Source organism: Clinocottus analis, unplaced genomic scaffold, assembly GCF_023055335.1.
Source record: "Clinocottus analis isolate CAN_PGR_092001 unplaced genomic scaffold, fCliAna1.0.p SCAF_54, whole genome shotgun sequence".
In the NCBI taxonomy this organism is placed as follows: domain Eukaryota; kingdom Metazoa; phylum Chordata; class Actinopteri; order Perciformes; family Cottidae; genus Clinocottus; species Clinocottus analis.
This window is the reverse complement of record NW_027176212.1, coordinates 46,617-72,500: the sequence shown is the minus strand read 5'-3', so window position 1 is coordinate 72,500 and position 25,884 is coordinate 46,617. Positions and strand designations below refer to the sequence as shown.

At 45.3% G+C, this 25,884-nt stretch overlaps 3 protein-coding genes across 10 annotated transcripts; 1 reads left to right on the top strand and 2 right to left on the bottom strand.

Moving 5' to 3' along the window:
- Window positions 1–2,562: 2,562 nt before the first annotated feature.
- On the bottom strand, window positions 2,563–7,013 carry u2af1 (U2 small nuclear RNA auxiliary factor 1). Its single transcript, XM_068601768.1, has 8 exons — window positions 6,950–7,013; window positions 5,736–5,823; window positions 4,738–4,804; window positions 4,219–4,268; window positions 3,587–3,685; window positions 3,360–3,493; window positions 3,043–3,135; window positions 2,563–2,947 (listed from the first exon to the last, which is right to left on the bottom strand). Exons 1-8 carry the CDS (start codon window positions 6,991–6,993, stop codon window positions 2,770–2,772), a joined length of 753 nt encoding a protein of 250 aa, XP_068457869.1. The 5' UTR covers window positions 6,994–7,013; the 3' UTR covers window positions 2,563–2,769.
- A 2,129-nt stretch (window positions 7,014–9,142) lies between these two features.
- Window positions 9,143–14,251, top strand: gabpa (GA binding protein transcription factor subunit alpha). Of its 6 annotated transcripts, none has more exons than XM_068601794.1 (10): window positions 9,143–9,263; window positions 11,201–11,300; window positions 11,386–11,530; window positions 11,690–11,774; window positions 11,868–12,092; window positions 12,179–12,373; window positions 12,524–12,580; window positions 12,846–12,971; window positions 13,195–13,387; window positions 13,544–14,251. In XM_068601794.1, exons 2-10 carry the CDS (start codon window positions 11,224–11,226, stop codon window positions 13,764–13,766), a joined length of 1,326 nt encoding a protein of 441 aa, XP_068457895.1. In that variant the 5' UTR covers window positions 9,143–9,263; window positions 11,201–11,223; the 3' UTR covers window positions 13,767–14,251. The 6 variants fall into 6 exon arrangements, with proteins under 6 accessions (XP_068457895.1, XP_068457896.1, XP_068457897.1 ...); XM_068601795.1 differs by having other exon boundaries at window positions 9,144–9,193; XM_068601796.1 differs by having other exon boundaries at window positions 9,145–9,263; window positions 11,220–11,300.
- Window positions 14,252–14,380: 129 nt separating this feature from the next.
- On the bottom strand, window positions 14,381–25,628 carry LOC137803360 (amyloid-beta A4 protein-like). 3 transcript variants are annotated; one of them, XM_068601756.1, is made up of 18 exons: window positions 25,390–25,628; window positions 22,940–23,107; window positions 22,673–22,802; window positions 22,451–22,563; window positions 22,138–22,328; window positions 21,821–22,056; window positions 21,523–21,690; window positions 20,066–20,199; window positions 19,602–19,676; window positions 19,266–19,424; window positions 18,943–19,071; window positions 18,758–18,857; window positions 18,011–18,078; window positions 17,496–17,634; window positions 17,302–17,352; window positions 17,013–17,104; window positions 16,773–16,919; window positions 14,381–16,449 (listed from the first exon to the last, which is right to left on the bottom strand). In XM_068601756.1, exons 1-18 carry the CDS (start codon window positions 25,447–25,449, stop codon window positions 16,348–16,350), a joined length of 2,262 nt encoding a protein of 753 aa, XP_068457857.1. In that variant the 5' UTR covers window positions 25,450–25,628; the 3' UTR covers window positions 14,381–16,347. The 3 variants fall into 3 exon arrangements, with proteins under 3 accessions (XP_068457857.1, XP_068457855.1, XP_068457858.1); XM_068601754.1 differs by having other exon boundaries at window positions 21,821–22,328; XM_068601757.1 differs by lacking the exon at window positions 21,523–21,690.
- Between the last annotated feature and the right edge of the window lie 256 nt (window positions 25,629–25,884).

The window sequence follows — 25,884 nt, the reverse complement described above, 5'->3', positions numbered from 1 at the left end:
CAATATGAAGAGGTGCAGGACAACGTCATGTATATTGAACTCGTGATGCAGATGAAACGACGGCTTCCAGAAGATGCAATGACTTTAAATGGTGAAAAGCAGAAGTTGTGAATCTCCTCTCGTGTCTCTGATATCATAAATCACCAGAAGAGACTCGGCTGTGGTTCAGGACCCGAGCGTGATGAAGTGTTGCTGCAGGCCTCAGACTGAGAGGCGGTTAATCTACAGGAATGTGGTGAAGCCCTCTCTGCTGCCCACGGGCCAGAGCTGACACCCTGCAGCTTTATGAGAGTAGAGGCTCCTCATCGAGTATCATGAGGAATATTTTCCCTTTTTGCTTTGAGGTATTAAAACCAAAGCGTTGTAAGAAGAATAACTGCTGTTGCCGACTAGAGACACCGTGGCCCTTTAAGTTTAAACTGAACTTAACGTCCTCATGAGGGTTTTAATACTCAGTAGAGATCAATGCCTCGTGTCAGTGCTGCCACCCTGTGGTCATTTGAGACACTACACGTGAAAATAACAAGTGACCAGAGCTTTTATTATTCTTTAAAAAGCTTACTCTTCTATCACATTACATTTATCTAAAATCTAAAATGCTGGGGGAAGCTTTGATTTGACTATATGTCTTGTTTTATTGGAACCAAAGTCAGTGAATCTCCACAGATTTATCCTCCAAAACACCGAGAAAGCAGCGTGATTTATAGCTGCAGGCGCTCATGCGCGGGCTTTTCATAACAAACCATATTGTTCACTTCTTCAACAGGAAGTGACCACGGAGACGTTGCGTCTGACAGCCGGCTTTCAGACCACGAGCGATCCGTGAGGTCATGAGGTCATGAGGTGGAACGCCATCTGCCTCTGACAAGTTGACCCGCCAGCTTTTTCTGGAGAGACAGAACGACTGCAGTGACACTGACTGAGCCGCTGAACACTGAAGAGCAGAATGAAGATGATGTTATGAGTAACAGCTGTTTGTGTGATGCTTTGAAAAGGTCCACACCGGACTCAACTGTCTCACAGCTCTGCAACACACCCGCCTCCACCAGACGAGGCTGCAGTGAAACCGGAGTGAGCTGGGTCTAATCCCATCATGTGAAAGAGCTTTTTCTGAGGAGGCTTAAACTGATGCGTGTGACAGGTTTCCTCCTCACTGAACCCAGAAACCTCCCGTCAGCCCAGCGGAGAGACTGCTGACGTCAAACAAATACCTGCAGTGCAGTGATTGGGATCAGGCGCCATCTAGTGGTTCGGTTGCATATTGCAACCGACAGAAACTTCTCCCATTAGACAAGACGACAAAAATGAAGACGGCCCAATCTTTCAGTGTTTGATTTGTCCACTCTGGGCTTCTGTAGAAACATGTGACTCCTCTGTATGTCGCTATAAACTGATCATTTAAGGCAACAAAGACGCTACGATTTGTATTTCCAGTTTATACACTACAGAAAATACACAATCATTGTATTTTCCATCCTCCTAAATGCTTCTCACTGTCCCACCAGAGTAAAACCAAACCTGGATGTTTGCTGAGCTCATGTGGCCAAAAGAACAACACGTTTGATTTCAGCTCAAAGGAACCGTCACACAGCGACCTGACACCTCCATGTTGGCACCAGCAGCCTCTTCTTGTGCAGGAGGCCTCAGCTGCAGGAACACGCCCGTCCTCCTCCTCGAGCATCCATCCACGACGTCAGCATGTGTTTCATCTGAAAAGAAGTCTTTATATGCTTTCTTAGAGACTGTTTAAGACTTCGCTCACTTCCTGCCCGCCAACTGCTCCCCGAGCGTCTCCACGGTCCAGGAAGGAAAACAATAAAGTTGTTGTCAGGAGTAAAAAAGTGAAAACAAAATGTGACTCTCTGGTCCGGTTCATTCACACCGTTGCATCCAGGTTTATTTTACGCTGCAGCCTTGAAGTTGTTGAATTTTGCTTAGTTTTTTACTCTTTGTACTGTGAACTCTGTCTTTGCGTCAGGAGAAACACCTGCCAACAAGTACCAGAAACAGACCTCACCTGCAGGGAGAAGGGACAGGTGTGAAGATTAAAGAACAGCAGGAAGAGACGACCACGATCACACTGCGTGTGTTTATGTTGCGTCTTTAGTCCTTAATGTTGTGTAGATGTAATTCGAGCTGAAGGTGCCTCTTTGTTTACGTCTCCATTCTCGCTGCAGTAGTTCATCAACTTCTTCTGGAAACTACTGTTTGTATTATTCACTGTAGTCGTGATAATTATCTGAATAAAACCTGAACTCTAAGCTTGTTCAGTGCAAAGGAACAAGGAGACATAGCAGGTGTGTTTAGGATTTAAGGATTTAGTTTGAACCTGCTGTTGGTTTCAGAAGAAATGAATCCGTGTGCTGCCTTCACAGTGACGGAGGTTTACATCCCAGAATGCTTAGCGGTATCTGGAACCAATGAAGCGAACAGTCTGTCAATAAAAAACAGTTTTTTCTGAGCAATTCAATGAGTTGATTAACAAACTACACTCTGGTCTGGTTTAGTTCTGACGTCGTTCCAGCAGCAGAGGAGAACATCAGGTACGATTCATGAGTCACGTTAAGTAAAAATGTGAAATTTAATGAGGTGAAAGTCATTTTCAGAAATCAAGAAAAAACAAGTGTTCATCAATGCTGTCACAGCTTCAAAATCAGGTACCTTTCATTGAGTCCTAGAGTAGATCTGAAAGGGTACAAACTTTTTAAAAAAGAAGAAAGACTAGGGATGGATACGGGGAAGGAAAGACAAGTAGTCATGGCTTGTGGCTCAGAATCGCCCTGAACGCTCTCTGTCTCTGGAGCGACGTCTCTCGTGGTCACGGCCTCCTCCTCCTCCGCCGCCTCCACCTCCTCTTTCGCCGCCGCCTCCTCTTTCGCCGCCTCCCCGACCCCTGTCTCTCGAGCGAGAGCGCCTCTCTCTCGATCTGGACCGGGACCTATGGCGGCTGTGAAGGAAACGATTGTTAGTGGCTTTAGAACAACGGTCTCTGCAGGTTTAGTTCAGCGGCTGAATGTGAAGAACCAGAGGACGTGTTCTCACCCCTTCCTCCGACGGCCGTAGAGCTCTCGCCTCAGCTCACGCGAGATGGGCTTCAGATGCATGAAGTTACAGAAGCCCCCTCGAGTGCATTCCCTGCAGAGAGGAAGACGCTGATGAGTTACAGAACATGACATCAGGGGCTCAAATGTCACTTTATCCAGTTCTTTGAAGGAGATATTAGCAACATTAAGAGATATGAAGAGTCAAAAATGAACTGATTGACTTCCCAACACTAAGCATCTTATAATACAGATCTGAAGTTACTAATGTTACTTAGGTTTATATTGTTAAGTTCCATCCCGTCCTGCAGCACTCACCCCATTTCATATTGGCGACAGCAGGCTTCTCTGAAGTCTGTGACGGGAGAGAGCTCAGCATGGATGGGCTGACCATTAAACCACCGATTATTCAGGTCTATCACGGCCTTCTCAGCGTCCTCTTCATAACGGAACTAGAGGACCACGAGACAGTGAAGAGATGAACGTCACCGGCTCTGAACCCAAGATACACAACATGACAGCGGCATGTGATGCGTGACACCCACCTTCACATACACATTTCCTACTAGGTGGTCCCCGAGGTTGTCACATACGTTCATCTCCTCCACCTCTCCGTACTTCTCTTCCATCTCAGTGAAGACCTCCTGAAAGTCAAAGGAAACGTGTAAAGTGATGCCTTTGTTGTAATGTTGAGAAACAGTCCACGAAAGGACTGTTTGACATTTTGGAATGAGGTTTGCATGCTTTATATGCTTTATTCTTTATGCTTGCAGATCATGTTCAATGAGAAGATTCACATGATTGATGTCTGTATGGTAGAACTGAGGCTACAGACAGAAGCTAACTAGCTTAGCTCAGAACAAAGACTGGAGGAAACATCTCGCCTGGCTCCAAACAAAATGCACCTGCCAGCCGCTCTGAAGCTCACTTATCTCCTTAGTTTGAGTCATACAAAAATGTTTATATATTAAATATTAGTTGACTAGTGAGCTTTAGAGCTGCTGGCATATTATTTTAATCGGTAGACAGCGCAAAAATAGCTATTGATTTGGTTTTACATTACCAATCTTCTCACTGAGCATAAAGCATCATTTCCTCCATGTGTATTGTTTAAAACATGCATCAGCTGTAAAGTGGTGCCGGCTGTGAGGACGCGCACGAGACATTCAGAACTTACCTCAAAAAACTCGTCGTAGTGCTCCTGCATCTCCATGTCACTGATGGCACCTGGAGGTCACAAGAGGAACGATAAGAAAATCAAACTAACATGCATATACTTCATCATTTCTTTGGTAAAGTATGAGCTCAGATTAAACTCCATTCAGGTTGTTATTTACTTTATTTTGCCAGGACCAACCTGGTCTTCATGACCTGGAATCCCATAATTTAAATTACAGAAAACAAAATAAATAGCAGACGGAGCTCTTATTTCTTACCACGTTTAGTCTCATTTATAAACACAACTTCTCTCTCCATGAATATGTATTTTTGAACAATTGTTTAATAATATTTAATAACCAGTCCTTGCTTTTCCAGAACTGGATTGAAAACCAGTTCCTCTTCCAACAGCGAGGACTTTTCCTAACATATTGGTCTCCTCGTTCCAGCTGAAGAATACTGTGCACACCTCTATTAGATATATATTAGAGATACATTAGAGCTCTATTATAGACACAGAGGGGGCAGAAACACTTACAGGTGAGGCCATCGGCAGACTGCGCACTGTTCTGAGGGTTCCGGTAAATATTCAGGAGGGCAATAGTCTGAAAAAAAATAAGCAAACGATTGGGATGATTTGTTTTGATTAGGATTAAGTATTGACATGCAGAGCCCTCATTGGTCTGAAATAAATGTGTCAATAGAACGGATATAAAAATGTACTCCACATTGGTTGTAAGGAAGGAGCAGAGACAGAAGTACAGCAGACAAATTAAATACCCCATATTGCTCTCTGAATGAGCAACGCACTAGCTTTTTAAATACGTATTATCATCAATACACAGAGGCACACATGTCTTCATGACTTTATCATGAGCTCTTCCCAGTCACATGACAATCAGGGCTGTCATGGCCTCAACCACAAGACAACACACCTGCTGTCTCATGACGCATCAGGACACACAGAGAGGACAATGGAAATATGTGTCGCGATCCTATACGGAGTACATAAGAAAACACAGAAAGACACAACGCTGTCAGTGCTTCTTATTTTGTAAACTGCAGGTTCTGCTTGTGGCTCTGCTTCTGACTGTGGCTCAGTGGTGAGCACGGCGGTTCGATCCCCGGCTCTGCTAGACCATGCTGATGTGTCCTTGGAAAAGACACTTTATCCCAAATTGCTCCCGTGGCTGTTCCTACGGTGTGCACATGTGTGTATGAATGCTACTCCTGATGGGCGGGTGGGACCAGAGCTCTCCGCTTGTGTTGACACCAGGGAAGTGAGTCACTGAGCCAGAGTATGTCCGGTACGACATTTTGGACTCGATCTGCAGAGCCCTGGAGCCCCACGGCTGACCAGAGGGTCACGGGGAGAGGGAGCTGGGTATCGAACAAAGAACGACCCTCTGTCGCCCCGAACCGTTCAGACCAAAAGCTTCACATCGTTTTCATATGAAATGAGAAAATATCGTTTTCCCAAGTCGGTTTATCATCTTAAGACTTTTTTTTTTAGAAGTAAAGAATCAACGATCTTACCTGACTGAACGTCGGCTTATTGTGTAATCTGGAGCAGCGGTCGCCATGTCGACAAGCACCGATTTTGAAATAAAAGGAGCAGTTGACCCTGAGGAAGAATACACGATGAAGATGAGGTACAAATGAGATAATCTCTGGACTTTGTTTTTGGAAAAAAATGCAATATGGCTAACAGGTGTATTCTCCTTTTCGCTTGAATGAAAAAGTTGATGTACGACAATATATCAATTACAAAGAAAGTTGCCAATTAATTTACTGTCAATTCATTATTCAATTAATTGACTAATTGATTCAGGTCTTTTTGGAGCTTAACAGGGCGGAAAAACAATTAAAAGGAACCCCTTTATAGGTAACATCACCTCAATTACGAATTACAATTCATGATTCACATTCTCCATACAGTCAACCTTTGTGAACAAGCTGCTCTCAGACAGAAAGCAGCAGATCAAGTCTGTGAGGAATGAAGATCACGAGAAGCATTGTGTTGATGCCAGGCATGTTTGTTTTCTTCTTTACACTTAATATAGCATTATTCTGTTGAAGTGTTCTGTTTTCTTTTTTGACAGAAAAGGCACCGATTTACTAGGAACATTACTCTGAGTGTCTCTTTCCCAAATCATTGTCTATAACAGTTATAGAATTTATACTTGATGACGTCACGTTTTTTTAAAAACAGATTTGTTCATGATTATGAAATATATATTTTGACCAGCCTCAGGCCAAATAAATAACATGCATGCTTTATAAAATGGGCGTAGTTTCCCTTAAATTGGCTTAATACCAGAGACATGCTTCGTGAATCAAACAACGATACCCGTGTGTTTCATACAAAGGCTCCTGTGGGTTCATAAAGTGGCTAACTAACGTTAGCTAACTCAATGGGCGGTGGTAGTTAGTGTATCGGTGTATGTAGTATTTTAATATGTAGGGTGATACATTTTCATTCAGAAAAAGTAACCCTTAATGGCTGTTTTTCCCAGACCATCCTTGCGCCGCTCAGCCCCCAGATGTTGCGCTAACACTCGCGGCGCGGTATTTTACAAACGCGAGCTAGCTAGTTAGCACTAGCTTAGCTGCGAGGCGCTCGCGCCTCTGTAACGCCCCACGCGCCGGACCGCAAACCCCGCAGCGTGCAGCGGCACGAGGCTACGTGGACCGAAGCAGAAACATCTTACAAGGCTTAATAATAAACAAAATAAACGTTAACTACTTACTTATCTTTCTCTGTTCCAAAAATGGACGCCAGGTACTCCGCCATCTTGGCTCGCCTGTGATCAATCGCAGCAATAGCGACAGAACATCCGGGTCGTCTCCTTCACAATAAATGTTGAATCTACACGTAACGTTAGTTTACTGACACTCATTTTTGCACGAATAATATTACAATGTAACAGTGAATTCTGCACAACTTGGCAACCTAATAAAATCAAAAGTGCAATATCCCTGCAGTAGATGCTATCTTCATGGAGCTTATATATTGCGTAATAAAACATCAAGTAGTTTTTGTTAACACTGTCGGTAGTCGATATAACTATATTGGTTTTGGAGTTCATAGTTCGGTGCTGTACTGGTATGTCAAACACACTCGTGTTAGACTATTGTATCCCCATATTAACATTTGCACCCAAATAAAAAAAATGCGATCTTATTGCATTTTATATTTTAATTTTAGTCTAGCATGCTCACTTTGCTGGTCTTGTTTGGTTAATGGACATATGTAAATGACATGATCATGCTTACTTCTTTTGACTGCTCTCACACTATCATTAAACTGTAAATAATACTAATTATTGCAAATAGTCTGTGGACTATTTGTCAATAAAAAATGTTCGTGTGTCCGTTATCCTTAAGCTGTCGGTAAAATCTGTAAGTTTATGGAAAACACTGCTGGTTTTTAGTCTTTTATGTGAAGTGGTGGAACGTAAAATGTGAAACGTCTGTCCGTCTATCGGCGCTTTTAAATTCTCTGAGAACATTACATAAAATTGTTGGCCTATATTTTGAAGGCAGGACCAAATAGGCGGATATGTGTCAATACAGGTCATTTCCGTCTTGAGCGTGACTTTCGAAATAAGAGTTGCCTCTATACTGTACACACGTGTAGCATCGACATGTAAACCCGCTGGCTAAAGTATGCAGCAAATAACGAGTTACCATTTTCATTAAACTAATTCAAAGTAATTATGTAACCTATGTTGACTGCAGGGGCCTGTTGTTAAAGGTGCCACCAAAACAAGGTCAGTGTTGCATTTAGGACCACCAAGTTGCACTGTTAATATAGGCAAATTAAGTGTGCATGATCACTTTCTTATTAAAGCATAAAATATACACATAGGGCCAAACAGAAAAATCAGTCGTACCCTTAGTCAAACCATTAAAGCAACAAACAAGACCAATTGGGTTTCATCAAGATACGTTTATTATATAAATTGTATAAACAATTCAACCAATGAGGGTTAAAAACATGCAAAATATTTACAAAACGACATCATCATATCTACGAACATCTGTTTGTTCCAATAATATTTAACAGCAGATTAACAGAAATGAAACAGTACAAATCTATAGTTGTAATAACTCAGGAGTCAGGATGTATACATTAAAGAAAATTAAGAGCGTCTTAGAGAACAGACACTACTTGTTTTGTCACTAAATATCAAAGTATGCCTTGTTTATTCTTTACAAGTCTTCAAAAAAAAAGCCCAATCACAGTAATGTGTATCACTATATATATCCATCACACACACACACACACACACACACACACACACACACACACACACACACACACACACACACACCTTACTATTGCAAAACAAGGCAGGATTAAGAAACATAAAGTGGCACCTGCACAGTCCTGAGATGTTCTGGCGGAGGGACTGTGTCCAAATTCAGTAGCAAAACCTTTAATATGATTTTAAAAGGGATGTTTTGGGGAATGTGCAGGGAGGGGCTGACCGGAGCCACACGGCTCACGGCCCCTAGCGGACCAACCACGTCCTGCTGCAACAACCAAAATACTTGATTCAAACTACTGGCCCAGTAGCACAGATCCCGCTCCTTATATGCTTACATTTCAAATGAACAGTTTAGCAGGAATCACGAGAAATTACCTAATATAAATTCTTGGATACATGTTAGTTACTTGAAGGAATTGTTGATTGTTTTTTGCTCAACAACCGAAGAGTATGTTATTTGAATAAATGACTACCATGGCATAAATATCTGAAGAGGAAACGTCAGCTTTATTAATTAAAACACAAACGTTCATATCCTGGGCATGTATACTAATAATACGATTTCAAAAACATCATCGTTAATAAAGTCCACAGTTAAACAAAGACAAGGTACCTTTTGTATTTCCCATACAAGTTTAAGGGTAACTGTCTGCCAGTTAGTCTCCGCCCTCCTCGGAGAGTGTAGTTGACCAAAACTTGCATGATACGACCCGACTGTGTGTGAGTTTTGACTGCTTATATACCACAGTTGAACATAATCCAACATCTTCTAAGGCCGACATTGTGAGAGGTATGGACGTGTGTGCGATAGACGTGCTTTTAATGAAGGAAGTGGAGACAACTCGCGGACATATTGTGTGCGTTTGTCGCGCTTAGACCCTTCCCGCTATTTTGTGGCTAACTAACTAGCTAGCGTTAGCTGTTGTTGATTAGGCCGTCTCCCTTCAAGACAGTTGTTTAAACACACTCACGGAGCACCGGCCGACTTCCCGTAAGACTCGGTCAACACTGACCGTTACAGATGCTCGGGAGACTTTGTCGCATATCTGGAAAACACCGTCGGGTTTAAGGAGAAACTCCGTCGGCGCTACATCCGCTGTGTGGCTAGCTCCCAGCAGTACAGTGGACGGGCTGATCCCCGTCCAGCCAGCAAACACACGGACACGATTAAACGCGGTTTTCTCGTCCACACGTCTCTGCATAGTTTGCGTGTAACGGAGCGTCGGCTCCGTGTGTCCGCGGCCCCGGAGCCGCTCGGCAGCCGTCGGTTCCCCGCTGGAGCTCGGGTCGTATTTATCGCGGCTGCTCTCGGAAGTCTTGTACGCTGTAAAAACCTTAGCCAGGATTTCCGGCTCCTTTCCATTTGCCCTATGTTGTTTTGTTTCCGTTTATTCTATTTCCGTTTTAAAAGTTTTCTAGGCGCAGAGTCAAAGTGTGATTTTTGCAGATTCGTGTTTTAAGTCACGAAGCGCGATGCGTTTGTAGGATATTTAACCGTTGCTTAGCAGCAGGGTTCACCGTTCTGCGACGGGCTGCCTCGCGCTGCGGAGCTTTGCGCTGCTACGTAGCGGCTAACTTGGTTCAGTGTAAAGCAGGCGCAGTGTCCGGACACGTGCATCCTGTTGTATATATTTAACTTGTATTTGTTTCTACAGCGTGTGTTTATGATGTATAAATGTGTTTGCTCACTGGTTTTGGTAACTTTGGCCTACCAGTTGGCCTTAAGACGCCGAGCCTCGCCCTCGAGTTGGCTAACGTTAGCAGGGGGAACAGTCAGAACTGATCCGGGCGGTCGATGAGGAGTCGAGGCTGAAGGGCCTTTATAGTTGAAAACCCCAAATAGCAGCTTCATGTTTACGTTATGGACCCATAACCCAGCCGCACATTTACACACTGACCTATTCTCTATTATTGTGACAGCAATGTTACGAACTTTTAAGTAGTTTGTACTCTAAACTTTCCAGTTACAGAGTAATATAAAAGGAAAATCACCAGAAGTTGTTTTGCTCCAGTGGTGTTATTGTGAGACAGGAACCGTTTTAATGTTCAGTTCTGATCTTTATGACAGCCACCATTTATTAGCCACATAAAACAAATTTCATTGTATTCTATCATTACATTGAATACTTTGGGGCTTGTTGATGACATCTGATGATGATGCACTTTTAGCCTCTAAAAAGTGTGTGTGTGTGTGTGTGTATGTATATATATATATATATATATATATATATATATATATATATATATATATATATAGATATATATAGATATATAGATATATATATAGATAGATAGATAGATAGATAGATAGATATAGATACATGTATATGTATATATATATGTATATGTATATATATATGTATATACATGTATATATATATGTATATGTATATATATATGTATAAGTATATATATATGTATATGTATATATATATGTATATATATGTATAAGTATATATATATGTATATGTATATATATATAAATATATATATATATATATATATGTGTATATATATATATAGATATATATAAATATATATATATATAGATATATATATATGTATATAGATATATAGAGATATATATATATATATGTATATAGATATATAGAGATATATAGATGGATGGATGGATGGTTCTACAATTTAGGGTATCAATTAACATTTATTAGTTGGTCATTGTCAGTTAATCTGTTGGATAAAACATAATTTATTACTTTCCAACAGTTTGTCTCTCTACACACAGCAGCATGTCTAAAGGTGAACCAGAAGAGATGATCGAGATTGAGATCGATGAACAGGAGAAACAAGCATGTCTGGAGGAAGGGTAGGCTAAGTTATGAGATTTAAATTGTATACTCTTGCAATAAATACACATTTACAGTTATTTACTCCTCTTCTTTCACATGTAGGGTGGAGGAGCAGACCATCACTGCATCAGACCTGATTCAACAAGATATTGACATCAATGAGCCCATTGGCAATTTAAAGAAGCTCTTGGAGCCCCGTATCCAAATGTCTCTGGATGCATATGAGATTTGCTTGCAGGACATTCAGGTAACAACCTGTACATAAATCAAGCATGTAAATATTTCTTCATCATTTATTAAATGCAGGTGCATAATGTCAGTCTGCTAGTAGTCCCTGGAACTGCAGTGTGGCATTGCTTCTTCTTTCAGCTCTGATTTGTCAGATCTGTTGTATTCCTCCTTGTAGCTTCACCCTGACCACAGCCTCTTTGATCAGGGGGTGAAGACGGACGGCACCGTGCAGCTCAGCCTGCAGATAATAACCAAACCAGGTACTGAGAAGAAATAGCTTCATATTGCTGTTCATGTCCAAACTCAAATTGGCCACATCAACCTCACCTGCTTGTGTTTTTTCCTTCATCCAGGCGAGGAGAAGTTGAACATTTTGGAAATTGTGAAGCCGGTGGAAACGGTGGAGGTGGTGATTGATCCAGATGCAGCGGGAGAGGAGGGAACTCTGGTGGAGGAGGGTCAACTCATTGCCGTGGATCGATCTGGCCTGTCTGATGAGACGTCAGAGCAGGTGACGCGCTGGGCAGCAGCACTTGAAGGCTACCGCAAAGAGCAGGTTCGCCTGGGCATACCATATGGTGAGCAAAACGTAAGGTACATTTCTATTGATATCCCTAATGTGGAAACAAGTAAATGTGATGACGTCGTTCTCTCTTCTCCGTAGATCCTGTGCTCTGGTCAGCTGACCAGGTGATCCACTGGGCTGTGTGGGTAATGAAAGAGTTCAACATCGATGAGATGGAAATCGGCAGCATTCACATCCCGGGTCGTGAGCTGTGCTTATTCAGCCAGGAAGAGTTCCTACAGAAAGTTCCCAACGGAGAGATACTGTGGAGTCACCTGGAACTCCTGCGCAAATGTGAGTCACACAGTCGTAGGTTTTAGGAGAGTATGTTGTTGGTTTACAGAGTTTTTCAGAAGTCGGCTGAGGTCAAATGAAGGCCGAAGTTGCGTCTTGTTTGTACCTGGAAAAGTCCTTATGGCCTGATGAGTTCGTATTTATTTCCAGATGTGTTGGCGAGCCAGGACCAGTCTGGAGGGGACGCTACTGTCACCATTGATCAACGTGAGCATTGTATTAAAAAAACATCTGTCAATGGGGAAATGCCTGTGTGGACATTGTCAGCTGAGGACGAGACGCAGCCGTCATGAGCCGCTCACTTGTGGCCCACAGGGCAGCGACATGATTAAGAACAAAGCTGCTGCACTCAAAGGGAGAAATGGTCCATTTACTTACAAATGGAAAAGCTCTCATTAAACATATTGGGCACTAAAAACAGTTGTTCTGATCGTTGATATTATTTGCATCCTTTACCTTTCTGCTTCTCCAGCCGTGCAGATAATCCCAGCTCAAGTGAGCACACCCACCACCATCAAGGTGCTGAAGCAGAGCCGCGGGCCCAGAACGCCCCGCATCTCTGGAGGAGAGGAGCGCAGCTCACCTGGCAACCGCACAGGTAACACGCACTCAGCTACTCGTTATACAATTTCATTCTTTAAGTCATTTGTCTGCATCTCACATGTGAGATATGTCTTATTTTCTACATCTTATGTGATTAAACATTAAACAATTGGCAGATTAATAATTAATAAAAACAACTGATGCAAATGCATCTATTTTCTACAAATGTAATTTTTATGATTCGTATCTTACACTAAACGTTGTTTCTCTGGTGCCAGGCAACAACGGCCAGATCCAGCTGTGGCAGTTCCTGCTGGAGCTGCTGACGGACAAAGATGCTCGAGACTGCATCTCCTGGGTGGGCGAGGAGGGCGAGTTCAAACTCAACCAGCCGGAGCTCGTGGCGCAGAAGTGGGGCCAGCGCAAGAACAAGCCCACGATGAACTACGAGAAACTCAGCAGAGCCCTCAGGTTGGTTTTAGTGTAAAAAGGTGTGAACCGGTGACTTGTTGCTCGACGGTCACATGATGAGGACACTATCGACAAAGCTTCGGTTTCACTTGACTAGACTGTCAGGTTTTATTTGGGCTTTGTGCAGCGAGATCCTGACTTTGTGTTGTCATCCAGGTATTACTACGACGGGGACATGATCAGCAAGGTGCAGGGCAAGCGCTTTGTCTACAAGTTTGTGTGCGACCTGAGAACTCTGATTGGCTACAGTGCTGCCGACCTCAACAACCTGGTGACCGACTGTGAACAGAAGAAACTGGCTCGCATGCAGATGCACGGCATCGGACAGCCCATCACCACAGTGACGCTCGCCACCACCACGCTAGAGAAAGACAGTTAAAGGAGGCGCTCGCCCCGCTGACTGGAAATCAAATCAACTTTATTCTCTTTTTCTCTGACACAACTGTGTCCATCAGACACAGAGACGGAAGGCTGATCCCGGATCAGCGTGGATTATCAACGTTATCATTGTCTTTACTGTTCGACTGAGGCGGGAAAAAAGTTTTGTTTTTTAACCTTTTCTTCAAATCTAACCAAGAGAAGTGAGTTCAGGATGAGGAATATGAGAGATGTGTGTGTGTGTGTGTGTCTGTGACTGATTGCTTGAATGTGTGACTGATGAGCTTTGTGTAACGTCTGTAGTTTAGGATCATTTCCATTGTATATACCGGCATTACATGTTTTTGATAGCCACCAGGACAAGTGTATTTTCATACTTTCCATTAATAGAAGACCTGTTTTGTATTTTATTTAGTGTTTGTTCCCTAAATTGTTGGACCCTTTTTTGTCCACTAGAGGGAATAAAGTGGCAAACATTTTTCTAAACGTCTGAGATTCATTATTTTCATCTGAGGATCACAAAGTGACTGTAAATCACTATAATGCAGCTTGACTCAGGAAGAGATGCTCGGCGACAGACCAGAGGTTATGCACAGTCAAAAATGTTATTCATGGTAACCGAGTGTAGAAAGCTTTATTTTACTCTACGAAGCAAATGATTCATTTAACTACACACCAAGGAAGGTCACAATCAATGAGGGCACAAATCTGATCTTTTTCTTTAAACATGAGCCTCCAAAGACACCCGGACCGAGCGTCAATACAAATCATGTTAAACATTCATCCGATTAAGAGTTTCAGTGAGTATCTGTACATGTGTGGATATACTGTGCAGAGAAGTGATATGTGGTATAAAAGTACAATATGCATGTCACATTCATGTTGACTGGAGGGAAACGTCTCCATGCTGATGAGTCATCCTCTCTGTGTTGATGGTAAACAAGAGTCTGAACAGACATGCAGGCAAAGAAATAAACAGCTCAGGACGAACAGAGAGACACGGGAAATGTAGAAAAATAGAATGTGTGAGAGATTCGGTGAAGGAACGTGTGAAGAGGAGAAAATGTTAGAGTTCTGTCGGCCCAACAGGTCCGTCATCAAACACTGCAGATGAATGTAGAAAGAACACGACGACGCGGTTTGATGCTCATGAGCTGATCTCCCATCAAACGCTTCACGAGAGGAATGACGATGAATCTGGAATGACACTTTCAGAAAACCTGAAGTTTGACCTTTTTGTTCTGAGTAAAAACCAACAACGTGCAGCGACAGCGTGAATTGTCTTCAGGGACGTAACAGGTGTAATATTTGGTGATCAGACTTCCAAAATGAAAAGAGTGCATAGAACGCAAACAGTAACAAAATAGTTTTCCTCTCGGATACTATCACACTTCATATATTACACAGAGCAGGTTGCTCATGCAGCTAACACAACATGAAGCACGGGATGAGCCAACACGCCAAGATTCAGTTAAAGCAAGTCTGAGACAACCAAGCAGACCGGTTCTGAATACTCTTCTTCATATCACAAGGTCACAAAGAAGACACTAGAAATGTACAATCTGGCTAAAATATCTAGTAAGAGGAACGCGCCATCATACAGTTTACTGTATCTGCCACTGCCATGCACTACGTATACTTACAGCTAATCCCGTCTTAATATATTACACATACAAAACAAAATCAGAAAACAAAAACATTCAATATTCTTCAACTTTTACATATTTTGATTATGTATATTTTTTCCTGCGTTTTTTCCTCCTTTTTTGTAAAACAAACCTGAAACAGTTGAGCTCCGATCAGACGGAGAGGCCCATCGCCAGCTGTGACGCCGTGATGTCATCGAGCACAGCAACGCTGTGTGTGTGTGTGTGTGTGTGTGTGTGTGTGTGTGTGTGTGTGTGTGTGTGTGTGTGTGTGTGTGTGTGTGTGTGTGTGTGTGTGTGTGTGTGTGTGTGTGTGTGTGTGTGTGGTTGGGGGGAGTCAGGATCAAATCAAACTGCATGTTGACATGTGTCTGGTCTCGGCTGCAGGACTTCATATGCAGTAAATCAAAAAGCGCTTTCAGGACAAACATGTAGAAGTTGTGTTGTGATTGGCTGGAATGTGCAGGTGGAACAGGGAACCCTTGTCTGGTCAGTTGTGGGTAAATATGAGCTCATGTGTGGCTCTTTACATTTGAGATTCAGGGATTAAGAAGGCTTTGTTCCATTTACCCCTGACAAAGATAAAAATCACACCTTTCCTTTGCCTTGAACAAGGTGAGAGACCAGAACAGACCCTGCAGGTGAGAGAGACCAGAACAGACCCTGCAGGTGAGAGAGACCAGAACAGACCCTGCAGGTGAGAGAGACCAGAACAGACCCTGCAGGTGAGAGAGACCAGAACAGACCCTGCAGGTGAGAGAGACCAGAACAGACCCTGCAGGTGAGAGAGACCAGAACAGACCCTGCAGGTGAGAGAGACCAGAACAGACCCTGCAGGTGAGAGAGACCAGAACAGACCCTGCAGGTGAGAGAGACCAGAACAGACCCTGCAGGTGAGAGAGGAGGCGTCTGGAGGAAATGATGGCGAGCAGCGCTTTAGTTCTGCATCTGCTCAAAGAATTTGTAGGTTGGATTCTCGTAGCCGTTCTGCTGCATCTTGGCCAGATGACGCTCCTCTGGTGTCACGGCTGCATCCACCTGCAGGGATGGATGATATAGATATAGATCATATAGATGATATAGATGATATATATATGATATAGATCATATAGATGATATAGATATATCATCTATATGATCTATATCATCGATATAGATGATATAGATATAGATGATATAGATCATATAGATGATATATATATATGATATAGATCATATAGATGATATAGATGATATATATATGATATAGATCATAACTATAATATATATTTAATAGAGAGCATCAGTGAAACTGTTGTGTTTTAATTGAATGTGACGCGTGGCTGCATCTCCCTCTCAGCCGGGTGGAGGCCTTCCTTTACCTCGATGACTCCGTGGTGGATGGAGGTGTATTGTTTCTTCCTCAGCATCACCAGAGTGATGACGATGATGGTTGCTATGACAACCCCGCCAACCATGAGTCCAATAATGGCGCCTTTATTGGAGCCCACATCCTCAGCGAAAAACACCTGCCGTTAAAAAACAAACCGTTAATGTGCAGAAAGCAAAGACCAGACGTACAACATATGTGATATTTAATATGACCTCATGGGCCTTCGTACCAGTTTCTGATGGTAAACTTCATAACCAGCACTTTGCCTCTCTTCAGTCTCCATCCGCACTTCTGGCATCTCCTCCGGCTTCAGCGCCGACACTGAGAGGAAACACAGTAAAACACTTCCATGTGAGAAGATCCTGCAGGCCGCGCTATGACATCATATTCATGAGAGCTCCTGATCTGGTTATGGAAAATGTTTTACTAGCATGAGTATTATTTTATGAAATAATTATACGACATGATAAAAGGGAATACAGACGCACACGCGCACACACACACACACACACACTCACCAGGCCGTGTGGGGAGTCCTCTGTCTGGAGGACGAGCATCAACGGGCTCAACTGCAGAAACATTCACAATCAAGTTGACATCCACACACATTTCATGACCTTCAAACACACATCTGTGTCTAAAGTGTGTGTGTGTGTGTGTGTGTGTGTGTGTGTGTGTGTGTGTGTGTGTGTGTGTGTGTGTGTGTGTGTACCGTGGTTCTCTGTGTTGGGCTGGTTGAAGCTCTCTGGGTGGATGAAGCCCCGTCTGTCCAGGCCGGGGTCCAGAGGAGCAGAGCTGTAGGCCTGATCCGGCATCAGAGCGTCGTTACCGTAGCTCACCCTGCCGTCCACCTACGCACACGCACGCACACACACACACACACACACACACACACACACACACACACACACACACACGTTTTGGTCTCATTTCAAACCAAACATTTCTGCAGACTGAAGCCACCTTGTTAGGATGGACCACAGTTACAATATGAGATGAATACATCCCGTGTGTGTCACTGCTGCCATCATCTTGACTGTAAGGGAACCCGGAGGTGACTGAGTGAGATGAAACTCTGCTCGTCTGGTTTCCCTCTTCTCCTCATTCACTGTACTTGATGCGGTCACCTCTCTGTGATCACACCGTTCCTCCAGTCAGACCACATCCAGCTCCTGCGCTGCCGGTGACCTGTTGCAGACTGTTTAAAGAGACAGTGCAGCCACTCACCCGGCCGTCGCTCTGCAGGGAAGAGACTTGCTGGGACAGCTCCGCCTGAACCCTCTGCATGACAACAGCTGGCAGGAAGAAGCAGAGAGAGCGTGAGAGAGGTGGATGCAGCATGAGGACGTGTGCAGAGTCCTGGTGACTGAAGACAAAGCAACAGTGGAGATGTTGTCCCAGCAGCTCTTCAGACACGCTGCTGAACTGCTTTCCCTCCGTCAGCCCGACAGGAGGTCGTGAGGAGCGACTTCCTGAAGACGGTCTGTACCGTCTGGAGGTCATATTTAGGTTTATGAGGTGGTGTTCCTGTACGAGCTCATCTCTCTTCACAATGAACAAATCACAACATGTGAGACACCAACAAGAGCTGCTGCCTGTTAACATTAACAATATTTTCATTATTTTCATTTTCCTGACGGATTAATTAATCATTCCGTCTATAACTTGTCAAAAAACAATAAAAAATGTGACTTTCTTACAGTGAAAAGCAACATCTTCAAATGTCTGAACGACGTTATTAAACCTGTATTTAGATATTCAGTTCATTTCCATAACTGGTGAAGCTTTAAACATTTAATCCATAAATGACATTGACGTCGATCGACTAATCAACTTGAATTGTTTCAGCTCTACATAATACGAACATTAAGTAAAAACTGTTGCGTAATCTCTTTCCACTTCATAAAGTTGTATGTTCAACAGCACGATGACTCCCAGCATCCACACGCAGTAAAAGCAGAAAAGCAGACTCACAGACTTGGTTCTGGATCTCGTTGGCCACACTCGGCACTTTGTAGAGCAGCTCCACGGACTGATTCATCCTCTCATCGATCACTCGCAGGTGGGTCAGAACCTAGAAGGTCAAAAGGAAGTGAAGAAGTTACGACATCGTCCAGCCGTTAAAGGCCTGAAGCAGCCGACAGGGTTGAAGTGAGCACCTGAGGGCGGATCTGAGCAGCCTTCTTGGGATCGACTGTGCGGACGTGTTCGTAGTGCTTCAGCGTGTGCTGCCGGTCCTTCTGCTCGGCACGGACGTACTTCTTCAGCAGGCTCAGCACCTGGCGAGCCTGCAGGCGAGCGTTGTGTGGCGTTAAGGGAATCATAAAACATACATGATGTGCTGTATGGACTCCACATGCTACATGCTACGTGCTACATGCTATGTGCTACACATACAGGAAATGTCCTGGGACAGCTCGTGTTATTTACCTCCAAGGTATAGATTACATAAAAGTGTGTGTGTGTGTGTGTGTGTGTGTACCCGTGGGGGATCGGCCTGCAGGGAGGTGAGGTATGTTTCCAGAGCGAGGCGGCGGTGGCTGTTGAGCAGAGCCTCCACGCGGGCCATGTGCGTCTCCACCAGCTGCTGCCGCTCGGCTGCCGCCTCTCGCTCCAGAGCCTCCACCTTCTCCTGGAAGTGCTGCAAACACAGAACATCAAACCACCATGACACACACAGCAGAGGCTGTAGTTTCATGAGAATACACCTCTCATGAACGTTGGCATTGATAAGGGAACTAATGTGTTTTCACAATCATCATCTTTGATATGAACAAATGGCATTAAAACACAAAAGGAGTCGGGATGCGCGTCCTACCTGGATGACGGCTTTCTTGTCAGCACGAGGAAGGTTCTTGGCCTGCCGCTCAGCCTCCTCCCACTCCCTCATCACCTGGACACAGCCAGAGACAAACACTACAGACGTCTGCACACAGCCAGAGACAAACACTACAGACGTCTGCACACAGCCAGAGACAAACACTACAGACGTCTGAACACAGCCAGAGACAAACACTACAGACGTCTGAACACAGCCAGAGACAAACACTACAGACGTCTGCACACAGCCAGAGACAAACACTACAGACGTCTGCACACAGCCAGAGACAAACACTACAGACGTCTGAACACAGCCAGAGACAAACACTACAGACGTCTGAACACAGCCAGAGACAAACACTACAGACGTCTGAACACAGCCAGAGACAAACACTACAGACGTCTGAACACAGCCAGAGACAAACACTACAGACGTCTGCACACGGCAACACACAAGCGTACCTGGGACATCTTCTCACGGTGTTTGGCCTCCAGGCTTTCTTTGGCCTTCTGGAAGTCGGCGTGCTCGCTGTCGTCCCCGGGAGCTTCCAGGTACCGATCCACAGCGTCTGGAGGGCTGGGGGCCACGGTGGGCACTGGAGGAGGACGGACCGGTCAGGGATCAAACACAGGAAACACACAGGGGAGGAAAAGACAACCAGTTCAGATGATGCATGACAGGTAAACACTTGTCGCAGTGCGTGTGAAACACACACTGCAGTGGCAGCGTTACACACACACAGACATCCATGAAATGCGAGCGTGTTAAAGACATACAACGTGTGTTAGCTGCATACAGATTGTTCTAATAAACACACATAATGGACAAAAGAAACACCGGTATCAAGGGACAAAGAGAGATTAGTTCCACAGTTCAAGTGTCTATATCTAATGTGGGAGCCAGGTGATAAGAGGAAAAGTGCTGAGTCAGGATCGAGGCCATTCCACCACGGAGGAGTGTGGGTGGAAACAGCAAATGAACCCGTTAACCTTTAGCAACACCTTCCCCCGTTCACACACTCACTGCTAACACACAGCTGGTTAAGACTACTAACTATTAGTGTTCATGACATCCTGACAGACCCGGAGCTGAGAGTCCTGCTGCAGAGCATGCAAACAACCGAGTGAAGAGGTGCATGCAGACACACACTGACATTCAGCGCTCAGTCTTATTGGTGACGTCCACAGTAAGAAGAACCAGTTAGTGTCAAACCCATGAGATGAGTACTGTAATGGTTTAGAAGTGAATAACTAGCAGCGTGTCATTGCTGCTTTCCAAAAGTGACACTTATCAGCTTGCCTTTGCTTTTTATTGTGATGACAATATTCTACATTTCTTGTCAGCAAATCCCATGAAAGCAATCAGTTGTTGATACGACTAAGAAGCATCTGTGTAGTTTATTCCTCCATCATTGTTAATCAACTATTAAATCTCTGGCGGACATGTTGTCTCCCACATTCACTGCACGGGTTGCTGTAAATATGACGACAGACCAGAATATAGTCTGTGGACACGCTCCCCGACAGATGCTAGAGTTATTCCTGTTTGAACAACATCAGCTGACATCTACGGATGGGTGAGGACATTTTATACCAATGCAACTATACGTCCCATGCTGAAGGAGTTTTACATGTTCGGGGACAGACTGATCATTGTTGGTTGAGGTCTTTTCATTGGATTTGTTTACAGAAAGACAAATATAGAAAACCATCAGCCTCGTCTTTTAGGGCAAGGACTATGAAAAGATGTGCGTTTATCCGAGAACATGATCCCATGGTACTCAACACAAGACAAGCAAGTCCACCTGTCAGGACTCTGAGTGGTTAAGAGCCATCGGCGGCTCAGGAAGAGAGAGAACGAGACAGAGGCTCTGCAGCAGCTGCAGGACGGTCGGGCCGGCTCGTCGTCTCAGACTTACACGAGCTGCTGCAGACCGCCAGGCAGTACTCCTCCGACTCAAAGTTATTCCTGTTGCCCCCGCAGCCCCCAAACAGGAAGGGAGCACAGCGGCCCTTCTTGGGCAGGAAGTACCAGCGCTCCAGCATGGCGTGGCACGGGCCGGACTCCGCCCGAGCCCAACACACCGCTGGGACACGCACACACAGATTAAATATCACATGAAAAGGAACGCACAACATGAGCTTGTTGCGCAATCAACAAAACATGAAGACAAATAAATGATGATGAAACCAAAGGACGTGCGCGAGGCTTCTTACCTCGAACGACTTCCTCAACCGACTCGGTGGTGGTGGTGGTGGTGGTCGTCATGGCGATGTTGGCATTACGCTCATCGCTGTCCCGTTCATCGATCACGTCGTCGTCGTCGTCTTCCTCCTCGTCGTCATCATCTCTGTCACCATCTCCGTTCTCATCCCTTTCAAAAGTCTCCGTCTCCTCGTCGTCCTCGTCTTGTTCGTCCTCGTCTCGCTCGGCGGCGGCGGCGTGCGACCTGCTGCGGGAGGCAGGCGGGTCAGTCTGAGCGGCCTCAGCGACGCGTCCTCCAGGCTGGATGAACGTCCGCGGGCGGCGGTACCTGTTATCAGAGTATTCGGCCTCGGCTCCACCCCACCAGACGTCTGACTCCTCCCCTTCCTGCTCCGCGCTGTCCGCCTCTCGCTCCGCCTCCGCCGGACAGCAGACGAACTCCACCCCTCGGAAACGGTCGATGCCGCACGGCAGCAGCATCCCGTAGTCATGGAGGTTCATGGAGCGGTCTCCACAGGACTACATTCAATGACAATAATCAGGATTTCCTGCAGCACTTCAACAAAAACTGCACAACACTCAACAGCGCCGTGAGGCTGTGATCACAGCGATATGAGACCCTGAACGCGGCGATGTCTCACCTCCTTGGCCACAGTGTGCCAGTGCAGGTGGCTCTCACACTGGTCCATGCGCTCCTGGTGCAGGAACTTGCACTTGTCAGGCACGAGCAGAGCGTCGCTCACAAACTCCCCAACTGCAACATGAACACCTGGCTGCTCATTGCAGGTAGCTTGTACATCCATTCTCAACAACACACAAACACATGCTCGGGAACATACGACTGCAGCACTAAAAGCAATTACCCAGGCAGCGGTACGGCACCACGATGTGCGTGTGACTGCGGCATTGCGCCCAGCCTTTCTTGCACCAGTTCTGGATGCTGACGGGCTGGTTGGCCTCCACAACATTTGTAATCTGCAACTCTGGGTACACCTGGAGCAAAGTGATGGATGTTGATGTTATTTCTACATGCGATAGCTCTGTCTTCCTGTCTGCTTGCTTTCTCTCCCTCCCTCCCTCCCTCCCTCCGTCTGTCTGTCTGTGCATGGCGGTCTCACTCAGTGTAATACCTCTTGGCAGTACTGCAGGATGCCCTCCTTGGTGCCGATGCAGCTCTTCGTGCCCGAGAGGTCAGACTCCCATTTGCCACTCTGCACGTTGATGTGCATGTTGAGCTTCCCGCAGAACATGGCCACCTGGGGCTCCGTTTGCAAACCCACGGAGTCATCAGCAGGCACCTGGACAGACAAAAGGAAAGAGGGGATAACAATGGAGCGAGAGGTTACCAGGCTGCTAAAGTGTCACTCAACCATGAATATTGTTCGATGCAGCTTCGCTCCTCTGTTTCTTCTTCTGTCTTTCTCATACAATCCAACACATACATCTGTCTCTTCATGCAAAAGGCCTCTTTAAATTACTTTATATTACAGCGCATTTAAGTTGTTATAGAAATAAATAGAGGAATTTACTACTGCTAGAAGCCGAAGCAAGGCAAGACACTCTGCTTCCTCCCATTGAGCCCATGAGCTAAGCATCACGGCCACACATGTGCCGTTTGTTAGCCAGTCTTAAAGGTTTAATAATTTTCTATATTAAAGAGGCATTTATTGAGTGTGTGGACAGGACCATATTGCCTGTCACTGCATAGAGTAGAGAAACTCACTGAACCTCACAGCTTATTAAAATCAAGCCGAGTGAATACCAGTTGAAAAACAACCTCTTCTTTCATTGTGCCGACTTGGTCTTGTATTTTCCAATAAGACGCAGCTGATAGCTGCCTGCATGTATTGTTTCCTCTTCCTCTATGTTGGCAGAAACTATTGAAGAAGTCTCAATGTTCGGCATTCTGGGCCTTGAATTTTCCCGGCAGAAATCAAATAGTGATGCTGCAAGCGGACATTACACGAGGCACCAAGCCATCTGCTGATGAACTCTGGCTTCATGCTCGTGCAGATGGTCAATACAACGGCCTCCTGTGAGCTCATCATGTTATCGGCACATTGCTAGATGTCATACATCATTTATCTGTTTGCAAAATGTAATTTATTGAAGTGAGGGTTTAGTTGTTGGGTGAGAAACCAGAAGTATTGTCTCCCTAACGTACTTGCAGCTTGAACGTAGCGTGGTGATGACAACTCCTGGCTGTATGCATCTACTGATTTGCAGTAAGCATTACAGACCGTGCTCATGCTATTCCCAGCTGATCCTAAGCCCTGGACAGCACCAGAAGCAGCAAGAAACAAGCAGCACACGCCATCTTGCTGGTGCCAAACTAAAAAAAGGCTGCATCTTTTTTTCCATTCTCCTCAGCAATATCTCCATCTGGCAGTTGCAAAGCTGCTGGACAATAACAAAAAACCTTGATTTTGAACCAGGGGACTGAGCTTATAACCTTTTGTGCTTAAGGTGCTTTGCTCGTATATCTGGTATACTGACACACTACAGACTGTGTACAAGAAGGAGATACACTATAGACTGTGTTGTGTCTCCTTATATACAGTCTGTAGTGTGTCCTCTTCTTATATACTGTGACTGTATGAGAAGATGAAATACAACAGACTGTATAAGTACAGACTGTATATAAGGAGACACACCACAGACACCACATACTGTATATAAGGAGACACACTGACACCACAGACTGTGTGTATAAGGAGACACACTACCGACACAACATACTGTATATAAGAAGATGAAACACAACAGACTGTGTATAAGAAACCACACAACAGACTGTATATAAGGAGACACACCACAGACACAACAGACTGTATATAATGAGACACACCACAGACACCACATACTTTGTATATGAAGACACACTACAGACTGTATAAGTACAGACTGTATATAAGGAGACACACAACAGACTGTGTATAAGAAAACACACCACAACCTGTATATAAGGAGACACACAACAGACTGTATAAGTACAGACTGTATATAAGGAGACACACCACAGACACCACAGACCGTGTATAAGGACAGTAGCTAGCATTAGCGTTAGCTCGCTACACCTAGCCATGGCTCTGCGAGCTGGATTAACGGAGCAATGAGTAGATAACAGCGAGTAGCCGCCGCTACAACAAGTCATATTACAACAAAACACTTGTATGGATGTTTTATGCCCGATAAGTAATGAAAACACGTCCAACACGACAGGCCCAAGCTGTCCAGCCTGGCATGTAACGGGAGGCCTCGAGCATCGCTGGTCTGACGGAGGGAATCGGTGTCGCGAACATTTCATGTGGCCGGACACACGGGACAAGATGTCCAGCCAGAGATGCACACATGACGGACTCAACGTCAGCGGACCAACAAAGACTGGGCCTCGGCAAAGCCCGGTCATCGTGTTGTGTGGCTCGCTTGCACGGCAGTGAGCCGTTACCGTGGCGCAGTCTCCGTTATGTCCGTAACGGACCGGACCCGCTGGTCGCGTCGGAGCCGCCGCGGCCTCGGGCCCGCGGGACGGCTCACCGGCCCCGGTGCCGCCGCGGTGCCTCCGCGGTGTGTCACTCACCTCGGATGAAAGCGTCAAGGTCGCCACCAGTAACAGCAGAAACGCCGTGAGCTCGCCCATGCCGTCCTCCCGGTGTCCAGCACCCCCGTTATGTTCACGGTTTCCCGTTAGAAGTGAAGAAACACAATGTCAACGGGAGCTGATTAACGTGTCGAAACCAGCGGCGGCGGGAAGCGTTCCGATCCCGGTGATCCTCTGTGAGCTCCCGGTGCTGACTGCTGATCCCCGGACGCGTCTGGATTGGGAGGGGAGGGGGGGGCGTGCGTGCCTGCGTGCGCGTGTGTGTGCGCGCGTGCACGCGTGCGTGCGTGTGCGTGCGTGCTTGCGTGTGTGCGTGTGTGCGTGTGTGTGTGTGTGTGTGTGTGTGTGTGTGTGTGTGTGTGTGTGTGTGTGTGTGTGTGTGTGTGTGTGTGTGTGTGTGTGTGTGTGTGTGTGTGTGTGTCATTCCACCGTAATCCCAGACAGCAGAGCCACGACTGCACTCCGGAAACTCCG

Excerpts from the sequence above, each read along its gene's own strand:
- u2af1 (XM_068601768.1), bottom strand. The coding sequence starts at position 6,993 with ATGGCGGAGTACCTGGCGTCCATTTTTGGAACAGAGAAAGATAA. Across the intron at positions 3,494-3,586 it reads TAGGAAATGTGTATGTGAAG|TTCCGTTATGAAGAGGACGC; the intron begins GTGGGTGTCACG and ends GTGGTCCTCTAG. Across the intron at positions 3,136-3,359 it reads TGTCGCCAATATGAAATGGG|GGAATGCACTCGAGGGGGCT; the intron begins GTGAGTGCTGCA and ends TCCTCTCTGCAG.
- gabpa (XM_068601794.1), top strand. The coding sequence starts at position 11,224 with ATGTCTAAAGGTGAACCAGAAGAGATGATCGAGATTGAGATCGATGAA. Across the intron at positions 11,301-11,385 it reads CAAGCATGTCTGGAGGAAGG|GGTGGAGGAGCAGACCATCA; the intron begins GTAGGCTAAGTT and ends TTTCACATGTAG. Across the intron at positions 12,093-12,178 it reads TCGCCTGGGCATACCATATG|ATCCTGTGCTCTGGTCAGCT; the intron begins GTGAGCAAAACG and ends TCTTCTCCGTAG.
- LOC137803360 (XM_068601754.1), bottom strand. The coding sequence starts at position 25,449 with ATGGGCGAGCTCACGGCGTTTCTGCTGTTACTGGTGGCGACCTTGACG. Across the intron at positions 20,200-21,522 it reads GGCGGTCTGCAGCAGCTCGT|TGCCCACCGTGGCCCCCAGC; the intron begins GTAAGTCTGAGA and ends GTCCTCCTCCAG. Across the intron at positions 19,677-20,065 it reads ACCGTGAGAAGATGTCCCAG|GTGATGAGGGAGTGGGAGGA; the intron begins GTACGCTTGTGT and ends GGCTGTGTCCAG.